At 37.4% G+C, this 23295-nt stretch overlaps 3 protein-coding genes across 3 annotated transcripts; 2 read left to right on the top strand and 1 right to left on the bottom strand.

Moving 5' to 3' along the window:
- Positions 1 to 417: 417 nt before the first annotated feature.
- Positions 418 to 5910, top strand: LOC113304991 (tRNA wybutosine-synthesizing protein 2/3/4-like). The gene is made up of 9 exons (XM_026554110.1): positions 418 to 1284; positions 1910 to 2309; positions 2545 to 3720; positions 3896 to 4025; positions 4405 to 4640; positions 4744 to 4879; positions 5013 to 5089; positions 5168 to 5274; positions 5451 to 5910. Exons 1-9 carry the CDS (start codon positions 435 to 437, stop codon positions 5555 to 5557), a joined length of 3219 nt encoding a protein of 1072 aa, XP_026409895.1. The 5' UTR covers positions 418 to 434; the 3' UTR covers positions 5558 to 5910.
- Positions 5911 to 14928: 9018 nt separating this feature from the next.
- LOC113305003 (peroxidase 42-like) lies at positions 14929 to 16671 on the top strand. Its single transcript, XM_026554123.1, has 4 exons — positions 14929 to 15228; positions 15333 to 15521; positions 15755 to 15920; positions 16017 to 16671. Exons 1-4 carry the CDS (start codon positions 14989 to 14991, stop codon positions 16433 to 16435), a joined length of 1014 nt encoding a protein of 337 aa, XP_026409908.1. The 5' UTR covers positions 14929 to 14988; the 3' UTR covers positions 16436 to 16671.
- A 104-nt stretch (positions 16672 to 16775) lies between these two features.
- On the bottom strand, positions 16776 to 21018 carry LOC113304999 (calcium-dependent protein kinase 2-like). Its single transcript, XM_026554117.1, has 8 exons — positions 19458 to 21018; positions 18575 to 18718; positions 18286 to 18438; positions 18031 to 18146; positions 17760 to 17927; positions 17537 to 17664; positions 17246 to 17345; positions 16776 to 17164 (listed from the first exon to the last, which is right to left on the bottom strand). The coding sequence occupies exons 1-8, from the start codon at positions 20296 to 20298 to the stop codon at positions 17093 to 17095; spliced, it is 1722 nt and encodes a 573-aa protein (XP_026409902.1). The 5' UTR covers positions 20299 to 21018; the 3' UTR covers positions 16776 to 17092.
- Positions 21019 to 23295: the final 2277 nt, after the last annotated feature.

Below are 23295 nucleotides of genomic sequence, written 5' to 3' on the forward strand. Positions count from 1 at the left end.
TATTAACCTTCTCTTCCCAGAATTTGGAGACTCGGGAAAAATTTTTATCTCATAAATCTTGCAGTGCTTAGAGAATCCTTGACGGTGGTGGTGCAATCGGCTGTTGGGTGTGAGTTTTTAATATTAGTGGGCGTATTTATTAGAGTAAACTTGTCTGAGTCAGAAAAATACGATGAACCGGTCCTAGTTCAACTAGGATTTTTGCACCCCTCGAATCCTTTTCGCTCTCCCTCTAACAAAAGTCCAAATAAATTTTAAAAATAAAAATCAATGGGTAAACTTGATAAGTGTGCGCAAAATCGGACTCATCCATGCACCCTGGGCTTGGATGCACCTTTTGAGATGAATTCTCAACTTCCCAGCCCTGTTTGAATTTAAGAGGGAGAGGAGCCATGTAATCTTCCGCGAGCAAAACACTCAAATAAGCAGTCAAAATGTCAAATACCAAAGAGCCTAAACCCTCGCCCTCACTAGCTAAGCTGTATCTACTACTTTCCACGGAGAGACCGAGAGAGATGAAGTTCGAGAAGAGAAAAGCAGCCACACTTGCAGAAATGGCTTCGACAGAGATCGACAAATCACCCAAAGGAACAATAGACGAACCAATATTTCCACTTCTCAAAACCCTAAATTTGCACCCTTCTTACTTCAGTACCAGTTCTTGTTCTGGTCGTATTTCAATTCTCTCACAACCTCCTCCCAACATTACCAACACCAGTAAGAAGAAAGCTAAAGGGGGTTCATGGATTCTAATTTCCCATGAACCAGTTGATCCAGACTCAGTTATTAACCTTCTCTTCCCAGACTCAACAACCATTCGGACTACTCAAGAAGACGGTGAACTTGTTTTCAGGTTTGAGCCTTTTATACTTGCTGTTGAATGTAAAGATATATCATCAGCTCAATCACTCGTTTCAATGGCGATATCTTGTGGGTTTAGGGAATCAGGTATTACTAGTGTTCAAAAACGTGTTATTATTGCTATTAGATGTTCAATTAGGTTAGAAGTTCCTTTAGGTTCAACTGGAAAGATATTAGTTTCGCCTGATTACGTTAGGTTTCTTGTAAAGACTGCTAATGATAAAATGGAACTTAATAGAAAGAGAACTGATGGGTTTTTACTGGTTTTGGAGAGTAAGTTTTTGTGTAATCGAGATTGTGGGAATGAAGATGAAGAGATGATGGATAATTGCCCTGAAAGGAGTTCTGAGAATTTTGAGTCGGCTGAATCCATAGTTGATGGTGGTGCCAATTCTGGGGAAGCAGGACTTGATGATCATTCAGGTAATTATTTTAGTTCACCAAGGTGTTTTGCTTTATGTTGTTTGAATTGCTTGGATTGATTTATTACAAAAATAACTAGGTGGAATGGAGCTTCATATGAATTATAAATGAAAATGAAAATCTATTGGATGTTAGATTGTATTCCTAGAATAATCAAGCGACCACGGAAACTGTCCAACCTTTACGCAACTTTGCAGTTCCAGCATATTATGTACGATCTGGTGCAATTATTCTCCTCGATGAAAAAGAACCTTATGGTTTTGGTAGTCCTTTAAAAAAAAAAAGAAAAAATGTAAGCAATGTTTGTGGTTTGGATTGGTTACCATAATGCATGCTTATTTCATTGTTTCCAAATAAAATTTATGATCGTTAGCTAGATGCCTGAAATGCCTGTAACTTAGAGAAGAATCCAAGTCTGGGACATGCTGGTTGAGAAGATTAGGAACTTACTTCTATGGACCAGTAAAATTTCGTTTTCAGTGGTACACATTTTCCTGTAACTACAACGATGACTGCAAACACTAAAATGCAACTCATTTATCTGTATCATATCAGTTTTGCTCAACTAGTGTGTCTAAATAGATTATCTTTCCCGAAAAGACAATCAGACTTTTTTTTTTGGCAGGATTACCGAGAGATACTCCTTGCAGCATTTCTGTTTCCAAGATGACAATTACTGGAAAACCAGTTGACAAGCTTTTTGTATGGGGTCGCTCCATGTGTGCTCTAAATAACATACACCTGAATGAAGTTCTGGTATTCGGTGGTTTTGGTGGTGTAGGAAGACATGCTCGAAGAAACGATACTCTAATTCTGGATACCCAAACTGGTGATTTGAAGGCAATAAACATTGATGGATCTCCTTCTCCACGCTTGGGTCATACATCTTTGGTAGTTGGGGAATGTATTTTTGTTATTGGAGGAAGGGAAGATCCTACAAAAATTCTTAATGAGGTGTGGGTCTTAAATACAGCTAAGAGCGAATGGAGATTGCTGGAGTGTACAGGCAGTACGTTCCATCCTAGGTGACTTTTAGTACTTTCATTCTCATATAATTTAGTAGTAGCATAATTTCTTGCAACAAATTCTTCCCCAATAAGATATTAGACTGTCAGTTTTAATTTACTAACCAGTTTGCCATCTTTGAACTTTTACTAGTTACTGTACCATCTCATATATCCTTCCACCTTGCAGTTCAGTACTGTAGTTGTTCCTCACTCACTTTTATTAATTGAAAACTAATTAAATTATTTTACACAGGCATCGTCATGCAGCTGCGGTTGTAGGTTCAAATATATATGTATTTGGTGGTCTTAACAATGAAAAAATATATTCTTCCATGCATGTTTTGGATGTGGAAAAACTGCAGTGGAGTGAGGTAAGCATCCAGGGGGAACTACCATCTGCTCGTCATTCCCATTCAATGGTCTCGAATGGGTTTGATTTGTTAATGTTTGGTGGATATGATGGTGAAAAAGCATTAGGAGACCTTTACAGTTTTGACACTAAAACATGCATGTGGATGAAGAAGAAGACAGCAGGGAGAACCCCTTCACCAAGGTTCTCTCATTCTATGTTTGTCTATAAGCATTTTCTTGGCATTGTCGGGGGATGTCCTGTCAAGCAACATTTTGAAGAGGTGGCGCTACTTGATTTGCATCTTGGTTTATGGAAGCATGTGACACTGAATTCTGTCGGCAAGGACCTCCTTGTTCGTAGCACAGTCAATGTTGTCGGTGATGATCTTGTTATCGTCGGTGGTGGGGCATCATGTTATGCGTTTGGGGCAAAGTTTAGTGAGCCAATGAAAATGAGCTTGCTACCATTTACATCTTCACATGGTAGTATTATGTGTTCCGAGACAGAGCAATACCGTATGAAACAAGGGAATATTGCAGTAACAGAGAGTAATAATAGTAACCCACTAGACACAAGTAGTGATGTACAGATTTCGGACAGAGCTTCTAATTTAATTGACAATGCTGAAGCACACGCTAGTTCTAAACACTGGGTTCTTCAGCTCGAAAGAAAATATGCTAAGTTAGCGAAGGACATAGTAAAAAAGTTTGGGTGGTTAGATCTTGGAAGAAAGGTTTATTCTTGTGAAGATGGCCATCATATTTGTTTACCTGTTACTATAAAGTTCTATACTTTATTTGTTAACAAAAGAAAGCAGGCTTTGATAGATGGAATTGATTTTATTGATGGCGTTCATCCTATGGAATCAGCTAAGGATGAGAGGATATCTATAAATGATGTTTCTTGCCCAACTGCATTAAATCTTCTGTTGGTATATGGTGGCTCTATAGTTATAGATGAAGTAGCTAGTGTCCGAAAAACACCAAAATCTCCCCAAAAGATAATGGTCGAAGCTGTTGGTTCTTTGATAAATCACAAGGGGTTACCAGAGAACTTGCTGGAGCAGATACCTACAAGGTTGGTCGCTAATAACTTTCCATTTGTTTAGATTACGTTCCTCCAGGTGTAGTTGGTTAGCCAAAGGTGGATCGATGTCTATTTTATTTAAGTGTGTAGTTTTCGCGTATTATAGTTCTTTCACTCTGCTAGTTTTCATGTGTATTACAGATGCAAGTAACATCTTTCATTTCAGATGGGAACGACTGGGGGATATTGTGGTACTTCCAGTTACATCGTTCAAGGATCAACTGTGGGAGTCACTGGGGGAGGAGCTTTGGCTTACAATTGCTAAAGCAATTGGTACACGTCGCCTCGCTCGTCAAGTAAACCCCCTCAAAACTTAGATTGGTCGTTTATTGTTGCACGACATAATTTCCCTATTTGTGTTCTACTGCTTTTTATTGTGTTATCCTATCTTTAGGTTCAACTGGCTGTTTAAAGCCTTTAAAGCCCCAAATCCAACATATTCTTGTCGCGAAGAGCTAATAAATGGATTATGTAATTGCGAAATGGATTATGACATTATGTTGTTAATACTTTATTCAAACTATACAAAAAAAACATTGTGATTGAAACTTGATTCTGGCTGAAGGTTATTGAGAGTATGATTAGACTGTCTGGAGTGAGGTTGTGTATGCTATAATCAGTCAAAATTGATTCTGATGTTTCCTGATGACTCGTATGATTTTGTGCAACTTGTAGGGTCGAATTGCTCCAACTGGAACAAGGGATAGTACTTTGGAGATCCTTGTAGGAGACAGTGGTTGGGTAGATCATCGTGAAAATGGAATCCTGTATTCTTTTGATGTGACTAAGTGCATGTTTTCGTGGGGAAATCTTTCGGAGAAGCTTCGTGTGGCCCGTCTGGACTGCAAGGATGAAGTTATTGTGGACCTGTTTGCTGGAATTGGATACTTTGTGCTGCCATTTCTCGTTGGGTATGGTTCTTTGAAGCTCCTTTAAAATTTACAGTTCTGAATTTGACATGCAACCACAGTTGACAGAGATATTGAACCTTGGGAATGACTATTTGTGAATCAGAGCCAAGGCAGAACAGGTTTATGCCTGCGAGTGGAATCCCCATGCTATTGAAGCCCTTCGGCGCAATGTTCAATTAAATTCAGTGGCCGACCGGTGTATCATACTTGAGGGAGATAACCAAGTCACAGCACCTAAAGTATGCATCTCATGTTTGTCCTTTATTTCAGTTAGATTAAACTTTTTTTGTTGTAGTCTGGCCCAATGCCATTCATCTACTTCCTTTCCCCTTCACCTATTCGCGAATAGGTACTTACTGGTTGTTTTTGCAGAGGGTTGCTGATCGTGTCAGTCTTGGTTTACTGCCTACTAGTGAGGCGAGTTGGATTACTGCTGTTAGGGCATTAAGGTTAGTGTATCACCTTGATAATACTAAGACATCGAAATGACTGCATTTGGACATACTTGTAATTGTCTTAATCCGCAGGATTGAAGGAGGGATGTTGCATGTCCACGGGAATGTGAAGGATTCGGAGGAGACTTCTTGGTCAGAATACGTAGCGAAGTCAATTAGTGACATTGCTATTTCCGAAGGTATGAACAATCTTACTATTTATACTACCTGTGCAGAAAAATCCACTTCCAATTAGTCTAGATTTTATGTTTATTCTAGTGCATTCATTCTAAAGAAAGACCAGGATTACGCGATAATCTAGTTGCAAGTAACTGTTAAAAATACTAATTGCAAATCTATTTTCACCCCCTTTTAGGTAACCATTGGGAGGTTTCAGTGCAACACGTCCAGAGAGTGAAATGGTATGGACCTCACATCCGCCACCTTGTTGCAGATGTAAGATGTAAACAATTTCAGATGTAGGATGAAGCCTTGCCTCTTGTAATATCAGAATTTTGATCATTTTTGTTGTAACAACTTCTGAGTTTGCTTGTAGAAAATCCTTCATAACCAAGGATGCGACCCACCTTAAAGATAGTTGTTTGAGGGTCCAAGAAAATGAAAATGATTTTAGGAAACGGAAACGAGTTGTTTTGATGCTTGGAGATGACCAGTGCCGACTCTTAAATTTTGGCTTTGGCTTTGGCTTTGGATGGTTTATGACACACATTTGCAACCAGATCCATAGTGGTGGATTTGGGGCTTGTGAATGAGCTCCGAAATCAGATCTCAGTAATTATTTTCCGTTAAAATTCGATAATGTCTGGTGATTATTATAGAATCTGTATATGAAAGTCTGAAATCCAAGTGTTATGCCTTGCCTTGCAAAAATGAAGCAAGACTTCCTGTCTGTTATCATATGATAATGGACCTCTAACCCCGCAAAGCTACTTTCCTATAGTTTGTTTCAAATTTCCAATTTGGTCAACAATGAGAGGTTGCGATTAAGCGTGGTCCACCTTTGGATTTTAGCTTTCTCCGGGCTATGCTTTCAAACAATCCAGAGTCTAAACTGATTGAAGAGTTGTGAATTAATATCTGTACCTTTCATTCTTCTATTTGGTGGTAATAATTCTGATTTATATTTAATGGTGCTGCTGACCTCTTTGCATCGTTCATTTCCTTGGATGTCGCTGTCGACTTCAATATTATTCAACAAGTCTACTGTTCCCATCAAGAAAAGAAAAACAAGTCTACTGTTGCATATCCGATTAACATTTTCTTTTGCACTTGTGGCACACCTCTAAGAGCAACTGCAGTGGACGACCAAACCTATAATTATGGTCCAGGGACGAGACGCAGCGGGACGGAGTAAAGATCAAAAGCTGGATCATAACCAAATTCCGGACCATATTTGGTCTGGGACCAAGACCAAAACTATATATAGTGGAGCGGATGTATAATCACCGTTTGTCATCGGGCGTGCATATAAATTACGCCTGTTGTGAAACATGCCTAAAGACACCGCCCCACAAAGAGGCGTGTATATAATTTACGCCTGAATGAGGCGTTGCTGAAATGTTCGCCCGATGGGACGTTGGTAAAGTTTACGCCCCACGCCAGGCGTTCATAAACTTTACGCCCCAATGAGACGAAGACTATATCAACGCCCCAATGAGACGAAGACTATATCAATGCCCCAGCCCGGCGTATGTATAGTTAACGCCTGTTGTCGAACGGACTTAATAGCTCCGCCCCATTTAAAGCTTCAGAAAATTTCAAAACGTTAGACAAATTTGTTTTTGAAATTTTTTTATACCGTTGGTAATTCGAACGTTGAAGAAAATCGAACATTCAAGAAAATCGAACGTTGGAAATTTACTGAGGAAACACCTATATATACACATGAAAGGGTGTAACATTTTCCCACAACTAATACTTCAAACTATCTATCACACCAATAAGAAGAAATATTATTTCTGCTTTCAAATCATTTGGAAATTTTTCTGCATTTTGCTTACAATGGCACCAAGAACAGCACGAGGTCCAAATTTTACGACAATTGAAGATGTAACAATGTGTAAAATTCATTTATCTATATCTCAAGATCCTAGTGTTGGAGCTGATCAATCAGAGGCGACGTTGTGGACTCGTATCAAGGATGATATTGAACTTCATTTATCTAATAATCCAGAGCGGTCTTGGAGTTCCTGGCAAAAACGATATCAGGGAATAAGTAAAGATGTGGCGTTATTTTCGGCAAAAGAGGCAGAAGTGGAAGGTGAATATCATACTGGATGGGGTCCTGAAAAGAAGGTAAGCATTCTTGATTTTTTGAACAATTATTTTCTAATATTTAATAAGCGCCCATGTACTTAAGTGTTTTTGAAAACATTTACACCTTGAAGAAGTGAACAAGCGGTTCAAGGAATGCAACGATGGGAAAAAATTTAAGTACGAAGAGTGCTATCCAATTGTGTTAGAAAATATAAAATATAATCGGCGATCGACTTTTGTATTCGATACGACTCACGATTTGGACACTTATGAGAATAACGAGGAAGATGAGGAAGGACCGCAAACAACAACCCAAGGAGAGACTTGTAACGACACAGATGGGGGAGACATAGAGAACACATATCTCCGTAAGATGGGGAAAAAAGCAGCAAAAAGATTGAAGAAAACAGGGAGAGAGAGATCCAGTCACCAAGAGGAATTGATGGGAATAATTATTAAAGAACAACAAAATTTCAATACTCATTACCAAGCACAATCAAGATTCAAGATGGAACAAAGAGCAGCAGAGTTTGCAGCAAAACAAGCTGAACATGCGGCAAAAATAGCCAAGCAAGCTGAAGACGAAGAATTTCGCATCATTATGATGGATCTTGAAAAAATGGAACCTGTACAACAAGAGTACTTCCAACTTCGCAGGGCGGATATAGTTCGGAATAAAAGAAACCAATCTTAACACAAAGGCGGAATAGTTCAAACCTTACTTATTTCTCCTATTTAGTGATTTTAGTAGTATTATTAGTATTATTATGTTTTAATATTTTTTTTATCTGAACAATTAGCCGTATTATTATGTAATTTTTGGATTTTAAGTTTACTTCCGTTGATTTTAATTAAATTTCTATTTTTTTTGAAACATACGACCTTAATTAAAACTTGAGGATGGTTACATACAAAGAGATAATAGAACGTACAACAAAATCATTTGTCCAAAGTTAATTATTTTATTATTATCCAAAGTTAACATACAAAGGAAATGACAAACGACAATTTTTAATTCCCATATTCTACCCATATATGTTCGATCAAGTCATCACGCAAGCGAATATGTGCATCTTTGTTACGCATTGCACGTCGGCGTTGCTCAGCTCTAATTTGGGAAAACTCGTCATTATTGCCTCTTAATATATTAACCGGTGCTGCGTTGCTACGTTGTTCATAAACATGTGGCCAGTCACCGGGTAGACGCTCATCCTCGACTATCATATTATGTAAGATAATACAGGTTTTCATGATATAGGCAAGCACATCTGGATTCCACATTCTTGCAGGTTGTTTGATGATTCCAAATTGTTGTTGAAGTACACCAAATCCCCGTTCAACATCTTTTCTTGCACCCTCTTGCATCGATGAAAATATTTCCTTTTTCCTACCAACAGGATGTTTAATGGCCATAATAATAGTAGGAATCTCTGGGTATATGCCATCACCTAGATAATACGGCATATCATATGAATGTCCGTTCACCTCATAGCTCACCGGCGGTGCTTTTCCTGTTACAAGACTTCGAAAAACATATGAACGGTTCATAACATTAATATCGTTGTTAGAGTCGGGCATACCAAAAAAAGCATGCCAAAACCATAGGTCATACGACACCACTGCCTCCAACACGATACTTTCGCTCCCTTTATACGCGGTGTAAGCCCCGGATTCTGCCGATGGACATTTATCCCATTTCCAATGCATGCAATCTAGACTACCCAGCATCCCAGGAAATCCCCGGTCTTTGTTTTGCTTGAGCAACAGTTCAATATCACCAGCCATTGGTTCACGCAAATATTCTTTCCCATACACATTTACAATCGTCTTACAGAACCTACGAGTAGCTTCCAGCACAGTGGTTTCTCCTATGCGTAAGTACTCGTCTATTGCATCTGCCGCACATCCGTAAGCTAACATTCGTACTGCTGCTGTTACTTTTTCATGAGGGTTTAATCCTAGAACTCCACAAGCATCGGGCTTTTGAACTCGTCTATTGCATCATGCTGTGAATAAAAAATAAAATACATAAGTACAAATATACAATAAAAAATCGAACGTACAATAAAAAGTCGAAAGTACACTTACGTGGGATAGTAGATGTGGAGGAGGGATATGTACATGTTCAGCAGGTTGTTCAATTGGTTCCGTATACAAGTCACCGACATACCCATATGTATGGGCTTCCCAAATAGGATGAGTCACATAATCTTTGTAGTTGGTTACCAATCTCCAGTATTGTAAATATATATCATAATCTTTAACAACTTGCACTATCTCTGTTGCATCGACCAAACCTTCTTTTTTTAGGCGTTCAGCTTGAATATTGCCGATATCCCCTATAACTGTGTGTAGTCTTATAGGAACAGCGAAAGTACAATGGTTTTGCCTCCAACACCTTTCACCAAGATACACGTTGTGCTGTACAGTTAGAAAGGGAATAAGAATTTAGTAAGTATGTTATATAGAAACAAAACCATTAAAAAAAGGTACTTGGCATTTAACAACAATTATTGAATAAAATTTAATTATTAACTCACAATGCCCATGTAAGAAAATATATATCTCGAGTCTGATAGCCGCGTAGCCGTGCATCCCATATCAGATGCAAGAACTTCTCTGTATGATTCCCATGGGCGCCATGTCACTTGTTCAGCAGTAAGCTTACTCAGTAAATCCCTACAACGAAAAATATCATTTGTATTCTTCGGTACATTCCATTTAGAAGATACAGGCCATTTTTGTTCTGTACTCGCCTCTGGGATTTCTGGTCGACATATGCCCAGGTATTCATACCCCCAAAACTAATCCATCAAAATAATTAGCCAATTTAATAACTTAGCAACAAAATAAACAATGAAAGGACAAATATACTAGATTAAATGAATACCTCTAATACTTGGAATGGACCACATAGTGCCTTCTGTCTCCTCCCAGATAAACGGAGTGCCGCATACAATTACGAAAACGCGGCACCACCCCAATCATACGTGGATACTACATCAAGATTTTCAAAAGCAGCTAACCATCCAACATCAATATAGGTCTTTGCATTAGAAAAGAAAAAATGTCCCGAAACATACATGAAAAAAGGCAATTGCTACTCTATGAGCAAGGGTGCTATCATTTTCAGCCACAACCAACTTGTCTTCAAAGAAATATGACCTTAAATATTTAATTGTAATTGAATTTGAAACCCACGACGGTGCTTTTGGACTGAACGTGACATCTTGGATATCCGGAAAGATATGCTCACGAACATGTTCAAATTGGTACTTCCCCGAATCATAAGGAACATCAGGCCCATCACCGATATTCAGTCCAGTCAACATGAGCCAATCTAGGGGGGTGAATCCCATCTCACCAAATGGGAAGTGAAAAGTGTTTGTTGTATCCCAAAACCGCTCAGCAATATAATCAACCATTGAATGGTTGGTTTCGCTACATTGTATGTTCAGTAAATTTTGCCATCCCGCTTTTTCAATAATATATTTAGCTCTAGGACAGTGTTGTGAAATAGTTTGATAGTGATGAATTACCGATGCCAGAGATCCACGATGTTGATACTTCAATTTGTGCTCCCCTGTAAATGTGATGTCCATAGTAGCGTGCGGTTTATCATCTTGCAGTATAGGAAACCTCCCTAACCGGGGAATATCAACCTCCTTAATTTTACCAGTACTGATTAAGTTATAATCCTCTTCGGCTACAAATTTTTGTTTCTTGTTCGTCTTCATGCGACCATTGAACCGCGATGTGAATTTGTTCAACATCTATGCACACAAAAGATAGATGCAATTAGACCAACCCGCGCCATTTCATATTTTTATTAGTCCAACACCATTTATATTCCAAATACTATAAAAATCCTTAACACAACTATATCAATTCCAAAATCTATAATTCTACGAACACAAATTAAATCGTCACCGATGCATTTTGAAAATCATTACAACATTCCACAACCCAATTTAATCACTTCAAGATTCTATAAAAATCACTAAAAAATCAATTCCATACATATAAATTAGCTCTTCTACATATGTAACACACAAAATGTACATAACTACAATTTTTGGCATAACCACGTGAATTGTAAAAACACATATTAATCTATATAACCCACAAATTAAGTGTTGTACATATTTGACAAAATTTCATAAAATCTTTTAGCCTAATTCACATGAACATCAAAAATAAACCAAAAAACAACTAAAATTAATCACCTCAAAATTCAATAAAAAACAATACAAATTCAATTATTTTTAACCATATTCACATATGTACAAATCATCTCTTCTACATATATAACACACATAATCTACATAACTACCAATTTTTACAGTAGCCAAAACTTTTAATCTATTCCACCCACAAATTAGATCTTCTATAATTATTTTAAAATTTCTTTTAACCAAATTTACATAAGCATCAAATATGGTTTTTTTCACATACATATCATTCTCTAAAATCATAAAACACACATACCCAATTATATTTAATCAATTTCATATTCATATTTGTTCTTTAAAACCCATCTTAATATAAACTAATTTTAACAAATAAAACCCTAAATAAATTATACAACAATACGGATAAAACAAAAGAGATTAAGAAAAAAGAAACATACCTCTTTTCTAACTGGGATTCATCAAGTATCTCGTTTTTTTTTTATTCTCTTTTCCTGCTAGTTACTGTGATGTGTTGTGTTTGTGGGTGGTAGAAACAAAGAGGAGGTAGAAAAGAAAAGAAGAAGAGAAAAGAAGAAGACGGAGAAGATTAGGGTAAACACCAAGTGAACACGTGTGCTATACGTGGTGGTTTCTCTTTGTCCACACGTGCTCGATACGTGTGTTAATACAAGTCGAACACTATACATACGCCTGACAAGGGGCGTTGATTATACGTTCGCCTGACAAGGGGCGTTGATTATACGTTCGCCTGAATGAGGCGTTGATTATACGTACGCCTAAATGAGGCGTTGATTATACGTCCGCCAGTGTGAGGCGTTGGTTATACGTACGCCTGAGTGAGGCGTTGATTATACGTACGCCTGGAGGAGGCGTTGATTATACGTACGCCTGAATGAGGCGTTGATTTACCCGTCCGCTACACCAGGCGTAGATTATATCTACGTCCCTTCTCCGAGCGTTAACTATATGTACGCCCCACAACGAGCGTATTCTTTACCAACGCCCCACAACCAGCGTAAACTATATCTACGCCTCTTCGGGACGAAGATTATATGAACGCTCCACATGCAAGCGTAGATTATACATCCGCTCGACTAAATATACTCCACTGCCTTAACGTCACACTCCAGACTACTCTCAAATTTGATCGTTTGTTTTGGTCTTTGATCATTGGTTATGATCGTACCATTGTGGACGCTCTAAGCGACCACCGATGCCAATATACACACCGAGTCAAGGGGACAAATAAAGAGAAAACCAAGTGTATCTTGCAGTGCCAGAATTGACCGTGGATTAGAAAATTCAGCTCACATGGTGAAAAAGGTTCTCCTTCTGCTCTGGGAACCGTCAAGTCGACATCATAGTTACCTCTATGATGATTCACCAGTCGGCATTTTGTTCTCTGCCGGTTCAAATTCTGACCTAGGCAGAGAGTGAAAGAATCAATCATATATCCTCGGAAGAAAAAATATAAAGGAAAGAAAAGGACTGGGCGTGGTTGGTGGTTCACATCGGAGAAGTCCGTGTCCTGCATGATGATGCTACCATATTCGTGTCACACACTCATAATACGGGTGGGGGCCACCTTACAAAAATCTAACGAAGATAACTATGCTGGTGGCTCCCTCCCGCATTCAACTCTGTGTCACAGAAGAAGTAAAACAGAAGCTCAGTTCTGCACTGAGTCATGAGAAGAAGACTGTCGGTGGTGGTCACGGTATATAATTATTTGAAGGAAATTACACTACACCTCCTTAGCCGCCAGTAAATAACCACCGAGGTAAAATCCACAAGACAAGACTGACTTGATAGTTATATGGATATCAATTTCACCTATTCTTTATGCCACTAAAGGTTTTTCCATCGTTTAATACGCTTAATACGTCTACTGTCACTGAAAACTTCACCTAAGCTTTTTGTGGGTATTGTTCAAGGGGCCAAATATACATGATTGCTCAGGGCATGGATGGTGGGTGATAAGATAGTAGTCATCATATTATATTCAAGTCGAAACTGTTTAGTGTTTAATGCCTTGATCTTTCAACCGTAGCTACAATGGCATCTGAGCCGAACAAAAACAAAGTGATTCTTTCATCTGATATTACAGGTGCAACTGACAAGGTAAGATCAAGTTAGATGGTTGGGAATCATCATTAGACTCTTAAAAGATGCTCAAGGACAAGCCTAATAAATGAACAATTAACACAACCACTTGCATTGCCTCTCTACATTTCTAGATATATGCTCTTTTCCGGTAGGTTTTCCAAGTTGTGATAAGAGCTAAAACTTGGATATATTTAGTTAGTAGTATTACCTTACACCATTTGAAGTACTATCCATCATTATTCTAGAAATGGCTCGATATCGAGGAGGCTAAAAATATATCATATTTGGATGCACTCAATTATATTCATTCATACATCCACGTGAATGTCATTATTGCGGAACCAGAAGGCAGGTTCTAAATTTCTACGAGTTATTATTTTTTTTTGTTTGGGGTTAAATTAATATGACTTCATAGTTAAGCTGTCGTAGTTGTGTAAGAAATGCGTGGAAGCAATAACAATCGAATAAGAAATTATAAACTGTCACCAACTAGGCAATAAAGAATCTACTTATAATGATAATTAAATCATAACGAGGAATCTTGTTTATGATAAGTATGATCTTAGAATTCTTGAGTTTCGCGTCTTGCTCATGTGGCACTAGAGACAGCTTTTGTTATTTAGTCTAATTAGATTGATTAGTAGAATTTAGAACAGGAAGTGCCGACGGATTTCAAACGGCAGCCATCAGCAACACTAGACACTATTATAGGAGCAATTGTGTCATCTTACTTTTTCTCTTGCTGCCAGTGCCGTGGTTTACGAGAAAACCAATACTGGTAGTTAGATTAAGAGCATCATTATATCAACAGTGTTATCTAGAGGTAAAAATAAGATACTTTGATATTAAGTTATCTTTAATGCTTAACTTCCGCAATAAATTAATAAGAAAATATCTGATCATATTAGAGTTGAAATTCTACAAATAAATCTAGAATCGTATTTGGTACTGAAAAATATGTTTTTCTTCCCCGATAATTGGACGGGGAGCCGGAGATGCTCTAACGATCCGATCTGGCTCCATGCAAAACTTCCCGTAGGTTGCAACTAATTGTGTAACTTCCTATCAAACCGAGTCAACTGTTTTTGGCGTTACATATCTCATCACTTCACCCCAGAAAAGTAAAATAAATAGCTAGGTGTAAAATAATGAATGAAATAGCTAGGTGTAAACAAATGTAAGTATGTAATAGTAATGGGATCAGAATCTCTTATCCACATGTACATTTTCCAATATTTTTACTTTGTTTACTTTAATTATTTATTTCAAATCTCCCGAGACCCTTATTTAAGAACCGTGGTTGTGCAAAAGACTGAAAGCAAGAAAAGAGGAAAAAAAATGGTTTCCTCCAAAGTTCTCTTCTTATTTGCTTTGTCAACTTTAGCTCTGCAAATATCTGCTTTTGCAGATAGTAATGAGAAAAATGAAGAAAACCCAGGACTTGTTATGAACTTTTACAAAGGTTCATGTCCTCAAGCTGAAGACATCATCAAAGAACAAGTCAAGCTTCTCTACAAACGTCACAAAAACACTGCATTTTCATGGTTGAGAAACCTTTTTCATGACTGTGCTGTTGAAGTAAGCAAAGAGTTAGCTTAAATTCTTGTTTCATTTTCTTTCTTTGTTCTTGGTTGATCAATCTGATATGTAGTGTTACTTTTCATTTGTGGTTTTATCTGTAGTCTTGTGATGCTTCACTTCTGCTTGATTCAACAAAGAAGGAATTGTCTGAGAAGGAGACTGATAGAAGTTTTGGGCTAAGAAATTTCAGATACCTTGACACCATCAAAGAAGCTGTTGAAAGAGAGTGCCCTCAAGTCGTTTCTTGTGCAGATATCCTTGTCTTGTCTGCTAGAGATGGCATTGTTGCAGTAATTACTTTCTCACTTTCTTTCTCCCTAGATTTATCTTCATTTGCAGTTCTTTTATAAAGTTTCAGTCATAACTTGGGTATGCATGTTGCAATTTTAGATCAGGATTTTAGAACGGTTTTGATGGTTTACTTCATATGATTTTGCTTTCAACATTGAATTTCCCACTTTTCTTCTGTGTACTGGCTAGTCAATGCTAATTTTTTTTCATCTAAAATTTTGTTTGTTTTCAGCTTGGAGGTCCACAGATCCCTCTAAAAACAGGAAGAAGAGATGGTAGGAAGAGCCGTGCACAAATCCTCGAGCAGTACCTCCCCGATCACAACGAAAGCATCTCCGTTGTTCTTGACAGATTTTCCTCCATGGGTATTAATACCCCTGGGCTCGTCGCCTTGTTAGGTACTTATATTATTTGGTCAATTCAATTTATGTAGACAGATATGTAGTCGTGTACTAATCTAAGTTTCTAATAATCAAACACTACATCCTATACAGGTGCTCACAGTGTGGGAAGGACTCACTGTGTCAAACTGGTGCATCGTTTGTACCCAGAGGTGTCCCCTGAAATCAACCCTGACCATGTTGAACACATGCTCCACAAATGCCCTGATGCAATTCCCGATCCAAAGGCCGTTCAGTACGTGAGGAACGACCGTGGCACACCCATGATCCTGGACAATAATTACTACAGAAACATATTGGACAACAAGGGTTTGCTCATAGTGGACCACCTGCTAGCTACAGACCCCAGGACTAAGCCGTATGTAAAGAAAATGGCAAAGAGTGCAGACTACTGGTCCAAGGAGTTTTCAAGAGCCATTACCATTCTTTCTGAAAATAACCCTCTTACTGGTACTAAGGGTGAGATCAGAAAGCATTGCAGTGTTGCAAACAAACACCACTCTAGTGTATGATAAGGTTTTACTGGCGTGTTTGGCTCTAGAGTGAACTGGTCATGGTTTGGTTTATGTAGATGGTGACTTTAGTGCTTGCAGCACATAATCACCACCTTTTGCCTTTGCTGTTAGTTTAGGTTTCCTTTTGTCAATGACGGGTATCGTAAACGACGGTACGATGTACGCTTATGTATGGTGGTGACGGTGTATGTGCATTGATAATAATAACATGGTTGTTGGTGATTCATGTGAAACTCTTCTCTTTTTAGCCGATGGAAACTTTGACATTGCAGTAGAACCATATACCAACTGGTCTACAATTTTGTTGTGCATATGGATTGTTTGCATTCAATCATGATTAGACATGAGAAACCAGAGGCAAAATCCCTCTGGAAAAGAACACTAGATAAGCACAAACAGTACAGCTAATAAGAACTCTTATGAACTGCCTAAAATTGGCGCCTTTTTATTCTCAAATTGACATTTCATTTTGATAGAGAGTTGTTGCCCAACTTGAGAAATACGAATTGCACGTAATTAAGACCTATAGTAAGACTTCTCCAGGTCCTCTAAGACCATCCTTCCTAACAGGTCATGGAGTCCCTTATGCTGAAATCATAAACTAGTGAAGACATCATGGAAACCTGAAAAAACGAAAAATGGCCATCAGTGCACCTAGAAGAGCTTTGTCTGTGGCCCTCCACTTCTCATCATCGCACAAAACTCGTCGTAGTTGATCTTCCCATCCTGAAGTTTAAAATCATCAATACTTTCCACGACACAAATTATAGGCAACTCTACAATTTTAATCATGAAAATTGAACTTACATTATCTGTATCCACTTCTGATATTATTTCTTTAATGCTTCCTTCGTCACCCATCCCATAATCCTTCATTGCAACTTCCAATTCATCTACTGTAATAAAACTGTTATAGAACAGAGGAAACAGATAAGATTAGCAAATTCCACTTATACAAGAAAAACCAACAGTAAAGAGGAAAAGTTCCCAATGGGATATGAGTAAAATGTAATTCAGAAAGCATTAAGCAGTCATGGCTAGTACTAGATAGAATTGGAATGTTAGGTTCACAGATAGACGAAAAATTAGCATACTGACCCGCTCTTATCTTTATCAAAAAATTGAAAGGCTTTGTACAGATATTCATCTCTTTCTAGCCGGTGTCTGTGCATAGTTGCGCTTACAAACTCGATATAATCAATTGTCCCGTTTCCATCAACATCAGCCTAAAATAAGAAGATACATGTTAACCCACAAATGCCATCTGACTCTGAAATGGAGGAGCATAAATAAGTTAAAATGAATAAACTTTATATCTTACAGCATCCATGAGTTGCTTGACTTCAATTTCAGATAGCTTGGAACCAAGTTTAGCTAAACCCGTTTTCAGTTCTTCATAGGTGATTGTGCCACTCTCATCAGTGTCGATGTTTTTGAACATTTGTTTTAAGCCTTTGATATCTTCCTCGGAAAGGTTCTCAGCGATGACCTTTTCATATAAATTCCAATTAATATGAAAATGCCATACTTTAATTCATTAACATCAACTATCCAAGAAAAGTACAGAAGGTGCATTTAGTTTGATATCCTACCTTCAGTGCAAGTTTCTTGAGCTTGTTCATCGCTCTAAATTGCTTCATCCTTTTCAGAACTGCACTGTTTATTGGTTGGTCTGATGCCTCTCCACCTTCTCTCATCCATGGGTGTTCTGAACCATTGATCAACCGGTCATAAATAGCAGAGGGTTAACAGTTAGATGAATCTAATACAAGGACACCAATTTAACATGAACTCAAAAAGAAACGAACAGCACCAAACACAACAAAATATGAAGAGAAGGAACATACCAAGAACTTCTGCAGCAGTAATCCGCTTTTTTGGATCATGTGTCAGCATCTTTGAAACCAAATCTTTGGCACTATTCGATATTGTAGGCCATGGAGCACTTGCAAAGTCAATTTCTCCTAATAAAATAGCTTCAAATACTCCCTTTTCATTTTCTACAAGCAAGGCATTGGAAGACATAAATATCTCCTATTTTTAAACTGGTGGTGACTTTTAAATTTGTTTTGCCACAAAAAAAAAAAGACACACACAGACTAGGAACAAATTGGCCCAAACCATTTTGCTCATTACCTGCCCAAAAAGGAGGTACTCCACTGAGAAGAATATACAACATGACCCCTGCACTCCAAACATCGATTTCTTTACCATACTTACGCTTCAATACTTCAGGAGCAACATAATAGGCACTGCCCACGATATCCCGGTAAACCATGCCTGCACCAGTTTCGTAACAGGTCAATTAACTAGTAAATGATATAAAAAAAAACATATATCATATAAAGAAAACACATCATATAAAAAAAACATATCAAATGCGCTTCGTTAGAACACCCACAAGAATTAACACCAATTCTACTACATGAATTCTTAACGAGCAAATATAGTGCTAGAGGCTAGCAAAGAAGTTCTACTGCAATATACAGAATACGAATCTCAATCTCTTCTAGCTTTTCTTGTCACCCAACTGCTAATAATTTGCTTTTCTTCTAAATGAGGAGGAAGATTATATGAAAAAATGAAAGACATATTCAGTTAACAGGGACACACATCCCGGAATGTTGGGAACGTTCCTTGTAATGGCTTAACGCTTAAACTTCTAAGCCTTTAACTCTGAATCTCTGGCATAGCCTTCATTGTTTAGAGCCATCAACCGCCATCAATTTATTTCTAATACATTTTCTCATTTATAACCTATCATAGCGAAGTAGCAATCAGGTTCAAATAAGTGAAGGAAGTGGCATCAAGTATAATTGTCGCTCACTAATTCCAATGCAATTAGAAAGACTCACACTCTAACTTACAAATACAACAAGAATCTAGATTATTTAGTTGCTTAAACATCTAAAACACATAAACAAAATGTCAAGTAATCAATGGCCAACAAGATGTAATTTTTAACTCTAATGCACATAAACAAAAAAAATGAAGAACACAACTTGTGGGAGATAATTACCTTCTTCAATAAAGACAGACAACCCAAAATCAGTAGCCTTCAATAATGCACCTTCATCCTTACTAGAGAGCAAGAAATTTTCTGGTTTCAAGTCACGATGCATAACACCCATGAAATGGCAAATATTCACAACACTTACAATTGACCTACAAATAGCTGCTGCAGCTCTTTCAGAGTAATGACCTTGAGCAATAATTCTATCAAAAAGCTCTCCACCTTCACAAAGTTCCATAACAAGATGAACAGATTGCTGATCTTCATAAGCCCCTTTAAATTCAACAATATTCTGTTGACCTGTTAAATGTTGCATAATCTGAATTTCTCTCCTTATATCTTCTTTATCACTAACTTTAACAAGCTTCCTCTTCAATATAGATTTGCAAGCATAAGATTGCCCTGTTGATATTTCAGTACAAAGATAAGTTATCCCAAATTGACCTCTACCTAATTCTTTCCCAAGAGTATACAGTTTCTTAATGTCTTCGTACGGCTTCCCTAGAATTGTTTCTGGTCCTTGAATAGTTTTTTTTAATGGGTTTACTGTTGCAGGTTTTAATGGTGGAGGACATTGCTGGGTCTGCGCCTGTGGTTGAGGCCGTGGCTTTTCTGCTGCTGCAGGCTGTGGTTGTGCTGGTGCTGCAGGCTGTGGGTGTGCTTGGGAAGGAGGAGGAGGCATTGGAAGAATCTCTGCAACGGGAGATTTAGAGATGTGAATAATGGGTTCTTGAATTCTAGGTTTTGATTGCTGCTGAATTTGATACCCTTTATTAATTTCTGATCCCATAACCTTGTTATTCTTGTTAGGTTTTGTAACCTTGTTCTTACTTAAACAAGCACCCATCTTTATCTAATACCAGAATCTGTCTATGTGTAACTAGAATCTGAGAATTTATGGAAATTTCTTCACAGAGAAGGAGAGGAAGAAACAATAACTATGGAAAATCTGGAATAGGGAAAGAAAACCAGATAAAGAAATTTGGAATTTTCAGTGCTGAAAGCTCAGAATTTGAAAAGGTAAAAACAACAATAGGTCAAGGTTCAGTCTTTATCAAGAACGGGTCTTTAAGAATATAAAGATAAAACAGAAAAAACACATAAAGAAAGAATTTATCAACTAAATATGGTATTGAAGAAAATGATGACAAACTAATTCAGTTTCTCTTGATTATCTATTTTAATTGGAAAGAAGGACCCAACTTTTAATATGCCGGTATAAACTCGGGTCTACTATTAATGGAGTGCACTGTTTAATGACCCAAACACGGCAAAAAATCAGGTTAAGGTTTGCCATTGCCCATTGCCTCAGTAATGACCATTTGATCGGTATTGAATTAGTCAGATTACGCGGTTTTAATTTGATCTTTAGGGAGGGAAAAGATTGATATTTCCGTGTAAAGACAAAATGTTTTCAAGGAAGGAAGATTTGAAGTAAGGGTTTAGGGTTTACTTCCATGGGTGCACTGCACGTTGAGTCTTGTTGAAGCACTACTAACCAAAAGACCACTTTGAACGCGGTGTGTGTCAACGGTGAATGCAGACCCTGAACCACCCATTTCGCACCTAATGTCGGTTTTGGTTCCACGTATCTTTGTTCTCGAATCAGTTGTCAAAACCTCCTAGATTTTGCATATTCATGATTCGCATAGAAAACGTGAAGAGTTTATTTCTCCCCAGGGACAACATAAGATTGGGAACTTGGGTTGCACTTGCACACAAGGTGTGTTACGAAACTGGATGTAGGATCACATTTAGCGAATGGATATGGAATTTCCAAAGAAATCAGTAACTTAACATGATATGTCTGTTAATTAAATTTAGAGAGGTTAGTTGCTGCTCGGCGTATGTGGGAGTAGTTTTATAGAAACACGTTCATATGAATTAGGAATGGTTGTTGACCCAAAAGTTTGATTCTTCTTTTCTTAAGTGGCACTTTTTCGTATCTTATCTTTTCAACAAAACTAAAGTACGAAGTAATGTCATTTTCCTTCTTCACATAAGTGCTCTTTACGGAATTAGCGTACTGCCTAATCAATGGTAATATGACGAAGGTACTAAATACACCATAATTTTTTCGATATCAACCCATACAAACACATCACCTTGTGTAAAGATATAAACTGAAAATTCGGTTTCATTATCTTGTCTTAAGTATCAAAGGAAAATACTTATATATCAAGATATTAGAATTTAACATATATTTAAATTACTACGTCGATATTAGGTGAACTTTTCGAGCTAACCCATGTACATCTCGATGTCTGCTAAACCTCAATACACCAGAAATATCGAAATGCCAAGTCCGGTTAAACATACTTGGAAACGGTCCTGGAATAGATCTTTGGGATCTGTCCTATAGTAATCCTTGAATCACCTTTTCAACTACGAAAAGTTTCACAAGTTTACTTCCTTAAACTATGTAAAAGAACATAATTCCAAGGTATGGATTCATCCGGAAATTCAACACATTTAATAATAACGAATTCAACACATGCAGTCTGTATAGATTGACATTGAAAAGATTGTGGTGTACTCGATACCCTCGTCATTTTAATGGGCATCAGAACACACAAGCACGATAATATCTAACAATATGTGTTTAGTGCGATCTAACCTATTGGGACAACGAGTCTGAATAAAGGTAAGCCAGGAAAAGATTCAGTTAACGCATACGCATCACAAGATTTTTGTGAATCTCTGACAAATGTTTGAGAAGACACTTCCTCATCGAGCTCAGATCTCTTTTGAAAATACTATGAAAATTCTCATAATGAGATTAAATTAAGTCTCTTATTCATGATCAATGACAAATATTGAAAATCCTTCTCTGGGAGATGAGAGCTTCATTGGTCATGTGAATTTAAAAATATCTGAGATAAAAGAATTAAGCGAGCAATTTATATTTTGTGCCAAATACTCAATCTTGCACTAGAAAGAGAAGGTAAAGTTCTAATTTCTTATACTCAAAGTACTAGAATATGATCAACTTCTTCTTGATCTAACTTCATTGAAAGCAGACTTTCTTTCTCTCAAAAATGATTCTTCGTTCAAGAAAAATTAAGGAATAATATTCATCAGGAAAAAGAGTTTAAACTTCTAAAGAACTCCGTAACTGATAAATATAAAATATCTCATTAGAATATGAAATTAAGACTGTTTCCAAACATGTCAAAATGTTAGAGAATGAAAACCTTCAACTCGTTTCATAAAATCGCTTGTTGTCACCTTTTAAGGATAACCATAAGATTTTATCAAAAGGGGCGGAATCTGATAGTAAGATTTTTCTTCCAAAAGGAAAAAACATGACATAGCTAACCAAGATAAAGGTTTTCATCCCCTAGGACAAGAGAAGCTCAAGTTCCACTAGTTCCTGACAATAAAAACTACAATTTACACACAGTATGAAACGATGTTACTTTTGTGGAATAAAATGTCATATTCTAAGAGATCATAAACAATGTACTAAGAAGGTTAATTGTCGTTCAATCTCTAAAGGAAATAACATCTAGTCAACGTTGTCATAATCGACCTTTTATGAGGCAAAACACTCATAACTATCTTATCAGAAGTTCAGATGTCTCAAACTGGAAAAAAATCCATTCCAACAAGAAATCGAAAGATTGTTCCTCTAAACATTCAAAATTGCTCATTTGTATAAATTATATTAGGAGCAAATATCAGAAAAGCGTCTAGAAGTGGATACCAAAGAAGGTTTTGAAACTGCAAAAGAAGGAATTTTATCGAACTTCTAGCTCCTCTCTTCACAAGGTACTGTTTTTACGTTTTGATGGTAACGTGTTCTATGGTAAGTTTAATGTTCCATATAAGGAGAAAGAATCTC

The sequence above is a fragment of the Papaver somniferum genome, chromosome 1, assembly GCF_003573695.1.
Source record: "Papaver somniferum cultivar HN1 chromosome 1, ASM357369v1, whole genome shotgun sequence".
Taxonomy (NCBI): domain Eukaryota; kingdom Viridiplantae; phylum Streptophyta; class Magnoliopsida; order Ranunculales; family Papaveraceae; genus Papaver; species Papaver somniferum.